This window comes from Cydia pomonella, chromosome 13 (assembly GCF_033807575.1).
Source record: "Cydia pomonella isolate Wapato2018A chromosome 13, ilCydPomo1, whole genome shotgun sequence".
Classification (NCBI taxonomy): Eukaryota; Metazoa; Arthropoda; class Insecta; order Lepidoptera; family Tortricidae; genus Cydia; species Cydia pomonella.
The window spans coordinates 12796727-12812597 of record NC_084715.1 but is presented as its reverse complement, the minus strand read 5'-3'; the positions used below and the strand labels follow the sequence as shown (position 1 = coordinate 12812597).

Here is a 15871-nt window from a genome sequence, read left to right as displayed (position 1 = left end):
ATGAAAAATTGTGACCGTTTTTGAGTTCGACAGTGGCGGCTAATGGCCGCCATTTATTCATTTTCAAACACATGTCCGCCATCGTAACACCTTAAGTATTTTAATTAGAAAATATTAATCTCATCCACATGAAATTCAGGGCTATAACCGCGAAAATCGAAGTTCATCAATTGCGGGCGTTTTTCTCTGTCACTTTTATTACATCTTAGTGAGAGTATAGAGAAAGATCTCCACAATTTGCGAATTTAGGTTTTTGCGGTAGGCCCCCAGTTATTAGTATGTGTAAGTGAGAACGAATATCGACAGAATATCGACGGCGAACCACCTTCCTCACGATCGATCATGGTGGCGGTCCGATACGCCTATCAGCTATCAGTAACAGCTTTTAGGACGACTAAATTAAGTAAGATTCTGTGAAGCATTTTACAGAAGAAAATAAACTATATCCATCCCTTTTTAGGGGCCATAATACTAGCACAGCAAAAAGACAGTAAGATTCTCTCTGACTATGCACAAATGGGAAAAGATCTTGGCTAAACTATATATTCCACGATATCCTAATATCCCAGATACATATAACTCATGGTCACCCTAATTAGAAAGAGATGCAACGGCCCACCTTGACTTCTCATATGGACACAATTTTTGGGCAATGTACCCTATCTGGTTAATCTTACAAGTCCGTGATGTTGACTTACTGACAATACTTGACAACCCACAGAAGGTACATAATTTTGTGATATATCTTTCTTGAAATGAAATTCGTAGATATCGTAGTAATTAAATTACAATAGTACTAACTTGTTGTCTATATATCAGGTTGAAAATCTGAAGATCACAGATTCGAACACAATATTTTTACACAAAATGGATCCTAAAGATACTAGTGAACATTTGGTAGCCTTAAAAGTGATGAGGCTCACAAAACCAGCTCTGATAAGTCCGGAAATCGTAACGTGTGATTCCAAAGATTTGCCAGGTAACATATTCAACAATTTCCTCAAGGATGATGCTACTGCAGTAACTCAAATGGAGACACTGGCAGCTGGTCAATTCCTATTGTTACCGCAGAGTTTCGGTAACATTTATTTAGGTGAAACATTTTCATGTTATGTTTGTGTTCATAATGAAACCAATCAACCTGTTCAAAGTGTCTCAATTAAGGCAGATCTTCAGACAAACTCTCAAAGGATACCTCTCACAACCCAACAAAGTCAGACCCCCTCAATGCTTGATGTAGACGACACACTTAGTGACGTTATACACCATGAAGTCAAGGATTTGGGCACACACATCCTAGTTTGTGAAGTAACCTACATGTCAAATTACAACACCCTAGCCTCATTTAGAAAGTTCTTCAAGTTTGAAGTAATGAAACCACTTGATGTCAAGACCAAGTTTTACAATGCTGAATCAGATGATGTTTACCTAGAAGCTCAAGTTCAGAACATCACATCTGGGCCCATCACTCTTGATCAAGTCTCACTGGAGAGCTCACAGCAATTCACCGTAAAATCCTTGAATGAGGATGAAAATGGAGATTCTGTATTTGGTGATGTTACGTTATTACAACCTCAAGAAAGTTGTCAATACTTGTATTGCCTGACCCCGAAGGAAAACATTGCTAATGAAATAAAGCTTTTGGCTTTAGCAAAGAACATTGGCAAACTAGACATTGTATGGAGATCAAACATGGGAGAGAAAGGAAGATTGCAAACTAGTCAACTTCAAAGAGTTACTCCTGATTATGGGGACATAAGGTTAACTTACGAAAGCTTGCCAAGCAAAGTTGCAGTTGATGAGCCTTTTGATTTTAAATGTAAGATAGTCAATGCCAGTGATAGGACATTAGAGCTGATTCTGAAGTTGCGGTCCAGTACCGACTCAAGTCTGCTGTGGTGTGGTATTTCTAACCGGAAACTGGGCCCACTGGAACCAGGCAAGGCAGTGCTGGTGGACCTCACTGTGCTGCCCATGAATACCGGCTTGCACAACATCACTGGAGTAGCTTTAGTAGATTTATTCTTGAAAAGAACATATAATTATGATGATTTGGCAACTGTATTTGTATTTTAAATTGTTTGTAAATATTTCCAATGATGCTATGTTTATATACAGCTTTTAAGTGACTCATTTTGTGCTATGAATATTATAATATTGGGTTAATTATTTTAATTAATCTAAATCCAATAGTCCAGTATTAAGGGCAATGATATTTAGATTAGAGAAACTTTTTTTATTCTATGTAGATTAATCATCCAAACAAACATCCTTTTTGAATGAAGTTAGAATTGGCTAGAATCAAAGGGCCCCTTTGACAGTGGGTAAAATTTGCATATTTTGCTTAAATTGTTATGATTTAATTCATTTCACATCAGCATTACATCTTGTAGAAATAACTTTAAGGGAAATGCATAATACAATTGAATTATTATTGATTAACAATTTAACAGAAATAAATTATATGATCTTAAACTAAGTTTTATTTGGCAGTTATTAATACCTAGTTTCCTGTGTAATGTAACAAAGACTGAACTAAATTTGCTCTTTTCGCATTTTCCTCGGCAGATCTGGGCGGCTACCGGGAAAATCGAAATTCGTCAATTGCGGGCATTTTTCTCTGTCACTCTAATGACGTCTTACTAAGAGTAAAAGAGAAAGATCCCCGCAATTTGCGAATTTTGGTTTTCGCGGTAGGCCCCCTGTTTCTGTGAGGCCTCTTGAAATTTCCACCAAAAACTCGAACTGATGGCCTACCGCTGACACCGAAGTTCGCAAATTGCGTGTATCGTTCTCTAATTACTCCATAATTGGAGTAAAAGAGAAAGACGCCCGCAATTTGCGAACATCGGTGTTCGCGGTAGGCCCTCTGATGGCAATACGTTAATTATTTTGTCAGAGATAGAATAATAAGACGAAATGTAGCTAAATTAGTTAAGTAGGTATTGTATTCTTTGGGCGTAACCGCGAGTCATTCCGTGCGTTTGTAAATCTTTTTGCGTCCCCGCCTCGTTAGGCGTCCTCTTCGGTTCACTAGACCGGTATATTCCCATTTGTCCCCGCCAGGCACAGATGGTAATAGGCGCTTCATATAAATAATTCGCATCCTGCCTCTTGTATGTTGTATGGTGGTGTGCACGTGGGGCGTAGACAAATGGAAATACATAATACACCGCCGGACGGTCCGGTAATATGTTTATACTTTTAGCTATTTCATTGCAATGAACTGGCAACATTTCTTGAATTTTACGCACTTCATAGCGGAAATGGGCATGTCAATGTCAAATTCTTCTGTTGATTCTGACATTACTGACAGTAGCCTTGTCAAGTTCACTGGCTACATTTTTCAGTAGATTCTTCAGCGTTATCTAGTTATCCATTCATGTTTCTTGAAAGAGAATTTTCTTAATACATAATAAAATATTTTTTTAAACCTTTTCAATATGGTTCTCACAAAAGAATACAGAATATCCATGCCTATGACGGTCGAAGAGGTAGGTTTTATTGTAAATCGTATCATTTCTTTGTAAAATACTAAGTTAATTTAATTAATAAGATTCATTTGGTTGTAACTGAAATTAATATAAACGCCATTCAATTATGCAAGCATAAAGTCCAATCTACATAGTATAATCCCCTTGGCGTGTCAGTTCAAAATATTTCGGTAATCTTTTCATAAAACGTTACTCTGCTCCATGCAGCGCAAATCAAATTAAAAATACTCTTGTACTCACAATTTTTTTTCTTATTCCATTAAATTAGCATTCCATTCAATTATAGCCTGTTAGTTTAATGTGATGTTTCTTATATTAATATTACGATATTTCCATGAACTTTGCAGTATCGTATTGGTCAGCTGTACATGATAGCGCGGCACAGTTTTGAACAGTCCAGCAATGGGGAGGGTGTGGAAGTGGTGGCAAATGAACAAGTGAATGACGAGGTCAATGGCCCGGGCCAGTATACTGAAAAGAGGATCCACTTATCAAGGTAAACATATCCTTATAGAAAGATTACAAAATCATGATGTTCAGCTAATAACTGACTAATTGTTTAAGAGTACCATAGTGTTTTAATTCTTTAAATGCCAAGATCTAGCTGTAAAACTAGAAATATTATTGAAAAGTCAAAGAAATATTATCAAATTTACTCAGTCAGTTTATTCTGCTACAAATTCATTAAATATATTTGTTCCACCCATGGCTTCGGTTTGACTATCTAAAATGTAAAGTTATCTATATATTATAATTTTGATTTAACAAATACATCTTACTTAAATGAAAAAAAACCTCCTTTTTTCAGCCATCTGCCCTACTGGATACAGTCAATGACTCCAAAAATATTTTACATCACAGAAAAGGCTTGGAACTACTACCCCTTCACCATAACTGGTATTGTATTTAGTTTATATGACTGTAATTTTGGTCCTATTAGAATCAACTTCAAATATACAGACTAAGTTTGCGTGAAAATAACATATTCACTCATTTAATCAATCATTTATTGCACCATGGTAAACACAAGAGTTGTTGCAGCATTTATATAAGTACCACAATGTATAGCCAAGCTTCTTAATCAAAAACATACACAGGAGTTTAGATTAAGGTTACTTGAATATTTATAACAAATTTTACTTATTTATAACAAATTTTACTTATTTATAACAAATTTTACTAGGCAAAGTTGTTGTTATGAAAGTACAATTTTATTAATATACCTATTTATTTTCATGGTCCTGCACAGAATACACAGTAAGTATCTGAAATATTTGTGATTAATTTTATATACCATTTCTACTATTTCTGAAACAGCAATAAAATTCAGGATAACAGAAAGTATATGTGTAAGTCACTTTATACAAAAACCTTTATTTTTCAGTGCTCTTTTATCCCAAAATTCTCCATATCAATACAAACAAGATATGAAGATAACAATGGAACAACAGAAAATGTAAGTAAACCACTTTTCACTGTTCACAATTAAAAATTATCTGATAGAAACTAAAAGAGAGAGTATGGGCAATGTGAATGTCATCTCGCCTTGTGTGGTAGGGCACAGCACAGCAGATGTCATTCCAGATCTAGAGCAGAGCCCAACTGGGGAAGTACCTCCACCTTACAGAACCGCAGCCAAATAACACTTGACCCTACTCATAGTGTTGTGTTCCTGCCGGTGAGTAAGGTTGCCAGAGCTCAACGAGGGGGGTGGGGTTAGGGTCGGCAACGCGCATGTAACTCCTCTGGAGTTGCAGGTGTACATAGGCTACGGAGACTGCTTACCATCAGGCAGGCCGTATGCTTGTTTGCCACCAACGTAGTATATAAAAAAAAAAAAAACTGTTGCAAGATTAAATAAGTCAATAAACCTAACCTAAGCTAAATTAAAAATAGTGAAACAAAAGTCACAGATCTACCTATGTGTTTCAAAATGTCTTTGTCAAAGCTGTTCATAACTGTGTAGTACCTATAAGATTATTACTATTTTCAGTGCAAAGTTCTTGTGGTTTCTTTGCAGCTCTACAGTACTTGAGTTATTGACCCTAGTCATATTAAACCTCGACGTCCAAATAAAATTTTCTTATTTTTATGTTTAACTTGTTTTTATCGTAAATATGAAAGAATTTCGTTGGTTTGAGACAGCAATGAAACAAAAGAAATGTTACTGTACTGTATTTGTTCTGCATTAGGTTCTAATTAGATTAAACCGGAATGTAAACATTGAGCCTTAAAAGGTAATTTATAATATATAAGTTAATTGCCCAAGCCATAGCCTAATTCAGAATAGATAATGTGTATTAGAGGGAACCTTTTTAATCCTTTGTGGACCATCTGTCACATTGTATTAAGGATCACAAATGACTAGTAAACTATGTTATGATGGTGTATATCCTGTAGATATATATATATATATATGAGCTATATATTAAATAACTCATATTTTCCTGTTGCAGTGTCTTGGTTTGACTGACGAGGAACTAGGCAGTCGGGAAGTAGATTTCCTGGACATTGCTTATGATGAGATCAAGCCACATCATTATAAAGAGGCAGAGGACCCCAAGTTCTTCAACTCTGAGAAGACAGGTAGGTTTACGAGGGCAAATATCACAAAAGTATTTAGCTTTAAGAGTATAATGTTATCACCAAAGGCTTACCTGTTATTTATAATTTTTGATACATGGGACAGTGAATCATGTTGAGATTAAGAGGTGTTTTGCAATTCTGAAATGATGTGATACAATTAGAAATCACCCTAGTTGAAAATGAAGAGCCCCAATCTTTAACATTTTGTATATTTGATAGGGCGCGGGCCATTGGTGGAGGGCTGGCGGGACACTCAGCAGCCCATCATGTGCTGCTATAAGGTCGTGCACGTCAAGTTCGAGGTGTGGGGCCTGCAGACGCGGGTCGAGGAATATGTGCATGGTGTAAGTTAATTGTATCCTTGACAAGGTCTGAGGCCATTTACTAATCCGATATTCCAAGCTTTTTAACATGCAATGTTCATATTTAACTTTAAGTAGGTAGTCTTCTTTTGTAAACCTTATTAAGACTAATTACTTGTTTATGATGATGTATTAAAAATTGTGTCATTTACGGAATCCTTGGGGCGCGAGTCTAACTCACACTTCAAAACAAAACATGCTAGACGTAACATGTGTAACCTATGACTCATCCATTAACTATTAATGCGAGTATGTTATCAACATACTATAGGTACATATGGAATTCCGGAAATGCCTTATCAATGTCGTGATGTCATTCCAGAAAAAAACCTTAACAAATACTGAAATATCTAATGAGATAAAACACGAGTTTAATTGAAAAGGATTTTGAAATTTGAATTATTTCTTATGTAAAGGAGCCCACTGATTACCAGTTCGCCGGACGATATCGGCCTGTCGGTTATTCGCGATTGTCACATTTTGCGAATAACTGACAAGCTGATATCATTCGACGAACTGGTAATCAGTTAGCCCCTTTATAGGACTCCAGTAAAAACGATTTTTAATGTTCAATGCCTAATTGGATGAAAATGGATTTGAAAGGTTTTAACAACATCGAAGCGAGCTGAAGCTAGTAGGATATAAAATTAATCGTGAAAATGCTTTACCAAGGTCGTGCTAAAAATAATATCTATAAATATGTATTTAAAATTGTTGATCAAATTCTCGACCGTGTATTATATGTTTTTTTTACTAATTCCTTTTCCTTCCTTGTCACAGGCGATACGTGAGATTCTCTTGTTGGGACACCGACAAGCGTTTGCGTGGATGGACGATTGGTACAACATGACTATTGATGACGTTCGAGCTTATGAGAAAGAAATGCAAGCTAAAACTAATAGTAAGGTAAGTTATCCATTGCTTTGTTACTGATAAATTACCTTTATTTAGTGTGCATTTAATTTTCTACTTTAACACAAACAAAATTAAGTCGAAATTCAGACCTGGTGCTCAATAGTTTAATTCACGAAAGATGAAATATACTTTACTTTGCACTATAGTAAAAGTCACTACATAAATCGTATGTATGATACGTTTATATTGAAGGGATTGTGGCATTTCAACCAACTGAGATTTAAAATTAATTAATATTGCGCAACAGGCAGGTTGATAATTAACAGTTCTTGAGCTACCTAAAAGCTTTTAACTCGTTTAAACTAGTGGCACTGTGAGCTGTAGAGACCGCGTCCCACCATGGCTCCGCCATTTTGAAAAAAAATCATAAACATAATCGATAAAAAAAATCTTTATAATTATCAACATACTCACCAAATTTCGCGAGAATCGCTAGAAAATTGCGACCTGTAAACGAGAATATCCGGACATATGGCAGATTTTTTGCCCAAACTGAAGCGGAGACCTTTGTTTTCGCTCGGTCAACTAATGATGTCATAGACAACAATTGGGATTGACGACTTATTCAAAGCACAGCGTTCGGTTTGTAAACGCTATGTTATACAGGCTGTTTATTTAGTCACCTGCAATAATTTACGGGTGAATATAGATTTCAGGGCTGGTCCCATAGTAAAAGTAGCTCAGTATGACCTAAACATTAAAGGGTTAAAGTAATTGCTTTACGTTCAGATACATATTATATAGGTCATACTGAGCAACTTTTACTATGGGACCAACCCCGAAATCGCGAAATATATATTTAGCCCGTAAATTGTTGCAGGTGACTAAATAAATACCCTGTATAGTGGTCATCAATCCAGAACTTGGCAGCTACTTGTAATAATTCATGTTTGAATTAGCAATGTCGCTAGGGCGGGCGATCATTACTTAGTAGATACTCGTGTTTTAGTGACGATATACAGTCAAGATGGCGATATATAGTTCAGAAATTAGGGTTAGGGTCAAAAGTTACAAAGTTGTTATAACACGAATGTCGCCTCTCATGTGGTTCAAGCGAAGACTCAAAGTAGTAGTAGTAGTAAAACACTTTATTGTACAAAAAGAAACATAAAACAGGAAAGAACACACATCATTTGTACAAAGGCGAAGTAAGCGGTACAATGTTTCGACATTGTCATTCATTGAAACATATCCAAATCAAATGAGTTTACGGTGTTCATTTTAGCTGAAAGCTGAAGAAGCGACACCTGCGACGCCGTCAGACCCCAAGAAGTCGCCATCTTCCAAACCTCAAACGCCGAAGACCCCGCAGAGCGCGAGCTCCACGCCGACAGAACCCCGGTCTTGGTTTACTTGGTCTTAAGTATATGTAGGTAAGTAAACTCAGAGACAGATTTTAAGAGCAAACACGCTATTCTCATAAAAAAACAGAAATTTCCGTTGTTATTGTTAATCTTTATTATGCTACTGATTCGTTCCATGTCATCAAAAATGAACGTTAAATGAGAGAACGAGATGAGGTTATGAGAATCACTAACGATAACATTTATTAATCTGTTTAAGCGTTTATAAGGCAGAAGGAATATATTTCCCGCGTGATTTTGAAATTTGTTTCAAAGGGTAGGGTTCAATTTTGTATAATTTCTGACATCCACAAGGCATAAAGGGTTAAGAGTGGCGTATCTGTGTTTAATATAGTTTAATATGTTAGTAAATTTCAGAATGTCACTTCACACAATAAGCTGATCTCATTAAGGTAATGCCTTCTTGCTGACAAGAGCTTTATATCGCAAAGTAGTCTTAGATTGATCACCTATTTACATGATGTCAAACGTCGGCCGCTTATTGTAGGGAGTGAAATTCATATAGGTACTATTAATCTGTGGTCAGGATATGTATGTGAATTTGTGAAATATGGCGATGATAACCTTCCGATGTTGCGTGAACCGTAGAGTGATTGAAGACCATACAAACTATTAGTGCAATTGTTTTAGTTTACAATTTGTAGCATTGAGAACTCAATGCAAACACAAAATGTGACGTTCCACGGCTTACTTCGCGTAGCACCGCATTTAATTGGAGCGCCGTTAAAAAATTGCTTAAGCGCCGACTGCCATAAGGTACCTTTAACCGTGGATCGTGACAAATAGTTAAGAATCAAAATAATAGTTCCTATGCTTAATATACGGTGTTTTTTCAATTATATTACCCAAAAACAGCGAACAGCCAAAATTTAAGGAACATAAGCCATTTTGTCGTGATTTCGGTGTTGGTCCTATACTTAAAGTTAGCCATTATGCCTTATGTAGTCACTTCGCAGATTTTGGCTAAGTATTGGAAAACACCTGTATATTGAAGTAATATACCTACTTACCTAACATGTACTGTAGTATAAATAGTTCACATCACATACTTCGTTCATTTTGAGGTAGATGATTTTATAGACATTTTATTGTAGTTGAATTATACCTTCTAGGTTTAGGCGAACCGTTATGGACTCTTGAGCTTGCTTGGCCGTTGATTGTATGTTTCTTGATATCAATTTTATATTCGGTGTTAACCATACGATAAATAAATAAACGGGTCATACTCTCCGTTCTAGAATACGAATAATGGTGTTCGCAAGAGAAATAACGTGATTGATTCCTATAAATATTGAAGCGACATTTAGTAACCTCGGGAAGGAAAAAAAATCGAATTGCGAACACTGGCTCCATATTAGGCAAAGGATTAATAAAGGTTCAAGAGTGGAGGACACGCAATACATGTGTAATGTTTATGGGAACTATAAGATAAAGTGTCCAGTTTTGTAGAACGTACCGTAAAAGTTTTGTCGATGCGCCTACGAAAGGCTCGCTTACTGCTTGCGTGGATTATTTAGTATGTACTATGTGCCACGCACGTATACAGTTCGCAATCGGCTCGCGCAGCATTCGTCAGTTCTGGACGCACCTTTATAAAATTGCATTCCGTAATAATTGTCACCATTATATAGTGAATAATTATTTAAAAAGCGTGTGTAGCGGAAATGTTATAAAAATATGTTAATTAACTTTATACACATGTATGTTATTGGTGTTACTTATGTTAAGTGTTACTAAATTTACTTCCATTCTCTATGGCCTTCTAACATTATTATTGATATTAAATAAGTGGTTGTGCGCTATTTGTAGTCTCAAATGACCAATACACAGTGCAGTGTTTACTATAACTGATGTTATTTATAATTATCTCTGAATTGAATACCAAAGTGTTTAACGTGTAGTCATATAAGTTTAAAGGGTAATATAGGGCAAATGTAACTTAAAACATTTTATTACTATAAATAAATTTTATTGGATACTATATTACTAGTATAAGACTTATGATAACATGTATTGTTATCGGAACATATATACAAATTATATGTAATATATAACAACTACTGTCAACTGAGTAACGTCAGTTGATAGTGATATATACCAGTAAATACAAAGCTAAATTCAAAAGTTGCGTGATCACAACTATTAACTACATCACTTCAATAACCAAATTCATGATACGAGTTTACACTCGTCGAAAAAAGTTCATCATCAAAGTTAGAATACCTATATAAAAATGTTACAGGGACATTTGGTTCAATAGTAAATACTATGTTTGCACTGCGTAGACGGTAATTGATGTAGAATAGATACGGGTTTTTACGTATAATATAACATTGTTGTGTCGTGTTACTAATGGCCTGATTGATTCTAAAGCTAGGCCTTCTTAGGGTAATTATCAATAACTGACGCTTTCTCGAAGTTTCCTAAGTTTATCAGTATAGCTTCATTAGCTATTCTGTTTTTTTTATTGCTGAGAATAGTAAGAAAAATAACTAGGTATGGTATCTTACAAAGAAGTTCGCAAATTTGGTCTGAAATTACGGCGTACAAAACTGAAGTAAAAATAAGGTACCTAAGTAATAGCTAAATGTTATCTGAAAAGGCCGATGATTGATGTATATTTAGAGTAAAAAACTGATGTTAACACGATTCTCTATCTTAACACAAATAACAAACTCTTTTTAATATCAAGATGTCTAGATATACCTACCAAAGTTTGTATTAAAAACTTTATGACGATTATGTTAAGGTAGAGAATCAAACGAACATCTGGAATTTGCCTTCCAAATTTATTCTATGTTACTTTATGTACCTATTGTATGTATTTTGGCTTAATGTTATCAAATGGTATAAAATGCGAATAAATGTACAATTCTGTATGTAAACTCGCGTTATTTTTTAAAAATAATAATGCCCATTTTTTTTACACATTGTGTGGTCAAATTTCAAGTTGGTAAGTTTCTATTATCGATCTAATTTAAATCGATGGTTCTATATCTATAGTTTGATTTAGTCTCAAATCGTCTACAATTTAATTAATTATTTTCTATAACGAGAAATATTCATACAGTTATTTCGTTCCTCAATGTAATAAATGAAATAGTAGACGAAATATGTTGATATTTGACCAATTTATGCTTTGACGCAGTAATTTTCCGCTAGGCACGTATGCTACAAATATCGCGCGGTATGTTTCAATTCAACGCAACAACGTACCATGCGCGTTTTAAGCGTTAAGGAAGGTAGGTACCGTTTCTATATTATACTGCTTTCCTTTTTAACGCACAACACTTCTTCATACTTCTTTTGAGTAGATCCATAATGAAGTGTATAATATAGGTATCATATCCTAGCTTCTTGTTATAATTGTGTCCTCTTCCTGTGTATGTGTGTCCCAGTTCTGTATTACTTGCTTTATCCAAGCCAAGTGTGCCCTAATACTGGTGTAGACCGCGGGCACCCCCGGGGCGGCGCAGCCGAGCCCGTGGCTGCTGACGCCCTCCACTAGACCTTGGCACATCAGGGGACCGCCGGAGTCACCCTATAAATAAGGATAAACTAGGTAAACCAGTTGCTGGTTTTCTATTTGCTATCTCATAAGGGTAATTTTATTTAAAATAAACTACACTTTTTCTTCAAATTTGGGATCTTTTATGTTACGAGAATTTATTTTCTCCTATTAGGATCGAAAGAGATCCTGAGTAGAAATGTAACATAAAAAAGTCCAAATAAAAAAATAGTGTAATATATACTATTACTAAGACTCCACTGTCTGTCTGTCGGTCACCAGGCTGTGTCTCATGAACCGTAATAGATGATTCACAGATGATTTTGTTGCCGCTATAACAACAAATACTAAAAACAGAATAAAATAAATATTTAAGTGGGGCTCCCATACAACAGAATCAGAATCAGAATCAGAATACCATTTATTTGCCTACTTTGTGTACATAAATGTCCCTATGGCCGGTGAGCCGTGTAGGGTTGAGTCAGCTAACTTATGTCCTAATGGATCTGTGTTTGCTGTGTTCTATTTATTCGCAATAAGTTTAATACAAACAGATTACGTGTCCCATACAACAAACGTGTTTTTTTGCCGATTTTTGCGTACCTAATGGTGCGCAAGTCCGACTCGCACTTGGTCGATTTTTTATCTATTTAGAAATCATTGTATGCACGAATAAATGGATTTTTCCCGTGTAATCGTCGAAGCTTGTTATTGAAACATTTTTTTTATGTAATAGAAACATCGGCATCTTTGAGTAAAGGCTCGAGCTCGTTATCTCATCACTAATCAGTCACCAGTCATCAATATGGCAGCGTGTGAACTTATTTCTGATAACCCTTTGAACGCCACGCCGGATTATAATATTTCGCGCCATCGTAAACCTTATTGGAATGAAGGTTAATTTTAAACAACAATCGTGCACGTGAACGTCTTTGGCTGCTAAAGGGTTAAACGGTTGTAAATAGAGTCAGACCAAGCTAAGTTGGCAACGATTTTGATAGCTCAGCTAGTTGCAAGTGTTAAGTAAACGTCATAATTTCATAGAAGTTTCACGTTTAAAATAACACTTGCACTGTTTGGGTTGGCAAAATCGCTGCCAACTTATCTTCGTTCCACTCTAGATACATAATGTAGGTGTACCTAAGTTACTACAACAATATTCGTTTCTGCTTCGCCTGGCTTGCTATTTATCTACTAAAGATCTTCAACCTCTACTTACTTCACAAGTATCGACGCCGTTCCCTACAGCGCATATCATTCCGCTGTCAAAATCGGGAGCCATGTAGGACCCCAGAGATTGTGTGCATTCGTCCAGGGGAACTATCCTCACGCTGGCTGCCAATAGAGCCTCGGACAGTTCGTACGTGGACACGTCTTTAACACCGTAGCCGTATACTTTACATTCGCCTGAAAAATAAAACCACATGTAGGTATATTATCATCTGACTACCTAGCAAAGGCTTTCTCTGTTCTTTGAAATCAAACCTAGCACGATTGCGCTGAGACAGGTTTTTCGGGTGGCACATAGACTACTAGTACCTTTCTAATAAATATAGACATTCACGAAAACTGGCGAGGATTTCGTAAGAGAATTAGGACGATTCATGTAAACCGATGTTTCTTTAGCTTAAAGTTCTGCAGTTTCCGTGCCTGTATGTTTTTGAAGTAGCCAAATTTGTAAAACAACACCCTGAAATATTTATTTCAGCTAGATATATACCTTTTCTAGTATTTCTAATACCAGAAAAGGTGATAGACCTGTAGTTGGAATGCAAAAAAAGCTGCTATTTTTAACAAAAATGTCCCTGCAATGTGTGTGGAAATATTTAATAAGTTGCCACCTGACATTAAATGCTTGCCAATTAATAAATTTAAGAAAACCCTACATGAATCGCTGATAAATAAAATGTTTTATTCACTTCACGATTATTTTTAATAAATCATAGAGTAACATAACGTATATTGTAATAAATACTTAGTTTAAGAAATACATCTAATATTTTCATGCTGTTTGTGGACGGTTGAATTAGGAGAAACTTTATGTATATATAACAACTGTAATCTGACCCTATTCCCGCAAATAAATAATTTATGATTTATGAATAATGACAGTCCAGTACAAATCTCGCACGCTCTTATGATTTTAACTTTACCTATACCAACAGTTAAATGAAATCTGCAGTCTATCTCTCACGCGTGATATTGTGGTGTCGCAACTCGCAATCGTGCTAGGGGCCTATTTCTAGGAGTTTCTTTTTTTAATTCGTAACTCGACTAAAGGATAAAATAGGTAGGGTTGTTCTAAGGTAATCATGTTTCACATAATCATCTGATTCTACTCTGAAGTGTGTTACGGAATTTACTAAAATATTGAGCTAAAATCTAAGCTAAACATTGCAGTATTGCCTTTCTTAAGAAACCTAGACAGAATTTCAAATCAATCTACTCTTATTACCAAAGTTTTCCACTCAAACTGAAGTTACGAAAATAGAATTGGTTGCACCGGTATCTACATACCTATACCTACCTCCAGCGCCAAACGAATGCTCAGGCAGCACGTTTCCATTAAGTCCTGGCAAATCTAGTCGCTCTACTCGAAGCAAAGCAATATCGTGAGCACGTGAATACCTAAAACAACATTTTGCATTCAGAACTTTGTTAATACTGCCTCTATATTATGTTAGAATAGAATAATATTTATTCAGGCAACACATCATTACATTACAAAATGCATACCAAAAATGTGAAAGAAGCTGAAATGTTCTCCACTCAGCAATGCAGTTGGCACAACTTATTAGGGTTGTCAACGGCGCTGGTTTTCTGTGAAGCCAGCGAACGTTATATAGTGGGGCCTCTATTCGCTTCGTGTAAAAAATCACATGGCGATATTTCAATAGGTACTCATTACTTAATCCAAATCCTGCATAAAGTATAGACAAAATTAGTTCATGAAAGATGTATGGTATTTTTTAACCTGAGGGGTACGGTGACGTCGGTGACAGGTGTCATCCTGTCGTCTCCATACAATGTATAATCTTAAAGTTTGAAAGTACTATAGTTATAGTAAGCTTAAATTAAGTTTTTATAAGTAATTACTTATGAATGAAAACTGCTATAACACTTTTGACGCAGACTAAATAAAAATGCAGGCCTATGTAGGCAGTATTAAGTACATTGGGCCTGCAAGTATGGGGCGATTGAGTTGAAAACATAAAATCTTTGCTCTGAGTATGTTTACAAAATACGTGTCGAATATACGAGTAGGTGCACGTTAGCGTGGCATTGGTAAATAGCGATAATTGATCTTTATTTCACGGGTTTCCCGAATTTATGGCGGTTTTAAATTTTACAAGCTGCACGTCAGCGTTCATAAACAAAGGATATTTGCTCACCTTTTATGACCTTGCCGGGCAAAGTAGTGTAAGTAGGCAGAAGGTCGATATTAGCAGTCATGACCTGTATTCACAACAATAATTGACTACGCAAACACAAACCGATACAAGTGAGAACTCTCATCCGCATTAATTGCTATGAATGTTTAGTTCTACTTATACTAGGGACTCGCTTATAATTGAGACAAAATGTCTCGTGAATCAGGAAAGTCATGACGTCCGACGAATACAAGAGCGGCAGGCAAAGCAT

The 15871-nt window shown here is 35.9% G+C and overlaps 3 protein-coding genes across 3 annotated transcripts in view; 2 read left to right on the top strand and 1 right to left on the bottom strand.

Annotated features, from left to right (window-relative positions):
- Positions 1-695: 695 nt before the first annotated feature.
- Positions 696-2475, top strand: LOC133524238 (trafficking protein particle complex subunit 13-like). The gene has a single exon (XM_061860139.1). The coding sequence runs from the start codon at positions 868-870 to the stop codon at positions 2074-2076; it is 1209 nt and encodes a 402-aa protein (XP_061716123.1). The 5' UTR covers positions 696-867; the 3' UTR covers positions 2077-2475.
- Positions 2476-3317: 842 nt separating this feature from the next.
- Positions 3318-11600, top strand: LOC133524247 (cytoplasmic phosphatidylinositol transfer protein 1-like). The gene is made up of 9 exons (XM_061860152.1): positions 3318-3494; positions 3842-3990; positions 4303-4391; positions 4744-4751; positions 4879-4950; positions 5951-6080; positions 6300-6424; positions 7223-7348; positions 8583-11600. The coding sequence occupies exons 1-9, from the start codon at positions 3444-3446 to the stop codon at positions 8718-8720; spliced, it is 888 nt and encodes a 295-aa protein (XP_061716136.1). The 5' UTR covers positions 3318-3443; the 3' UTR covers positions 8721-11600.
- The window catches only part of LOC133524568 (trypsin beta-like), a 20507-nt gene continuing 16234 nt past the window's right edge, over positions 11599-15871 (bottom strand). The window contains exons 5-8 of the mRNA XM_061860652.1: positions 14966-15049; positions 14757-14857; positions 13449-13636; positions 11599-12262 (exon numbers count right to left, since the gene is read on the bottom strand). Coding sequence (XP_061716636.1) covers positions 12071-12262; positions 13449-13636; positions 14757-14857; positions 14966-15049 — 565 coding nt within the window. The 3' untranslated portion in view covers positions 11599-12070. The remainder of the gene's footprint in view (positions 12263-13448; positions 13637-14756; positions 14858-14965; positions 15050-15871) is intronic.

Excerpts from the sequence above, each read along its gene's own strand:
- LOC133524238 (XM_061860139.1), top strand. The coding sequence starts at position 868 with ATGGATCCTAAAGATACTAGTGAACATTTGGTAGCCTTAAAAGTGATG.
- LOC133524247 (XM_061860152.1), top strand. The coding sequence starts at position 3,444 with ATGGTTCTCACAAAAGAATACAGAATATCCATGCCTATGACGGTCGAA. Across the intron at positions 3,495-3,841 it reads TGCCTATGACGGTCGAAGAG|TATCGTATTGGTCAGCTGTA; the intron begins GTAGGTTTTATT and ends TGAACTTTGCAG. Across the intron at positions 4,951-5,950 it reads ACAATGGAACAACAGAAAAT|TGTCTTGGTTTGACTGACGA; the intron begins GTAAGTAAACCA and ends TTCCTGTTGCAG.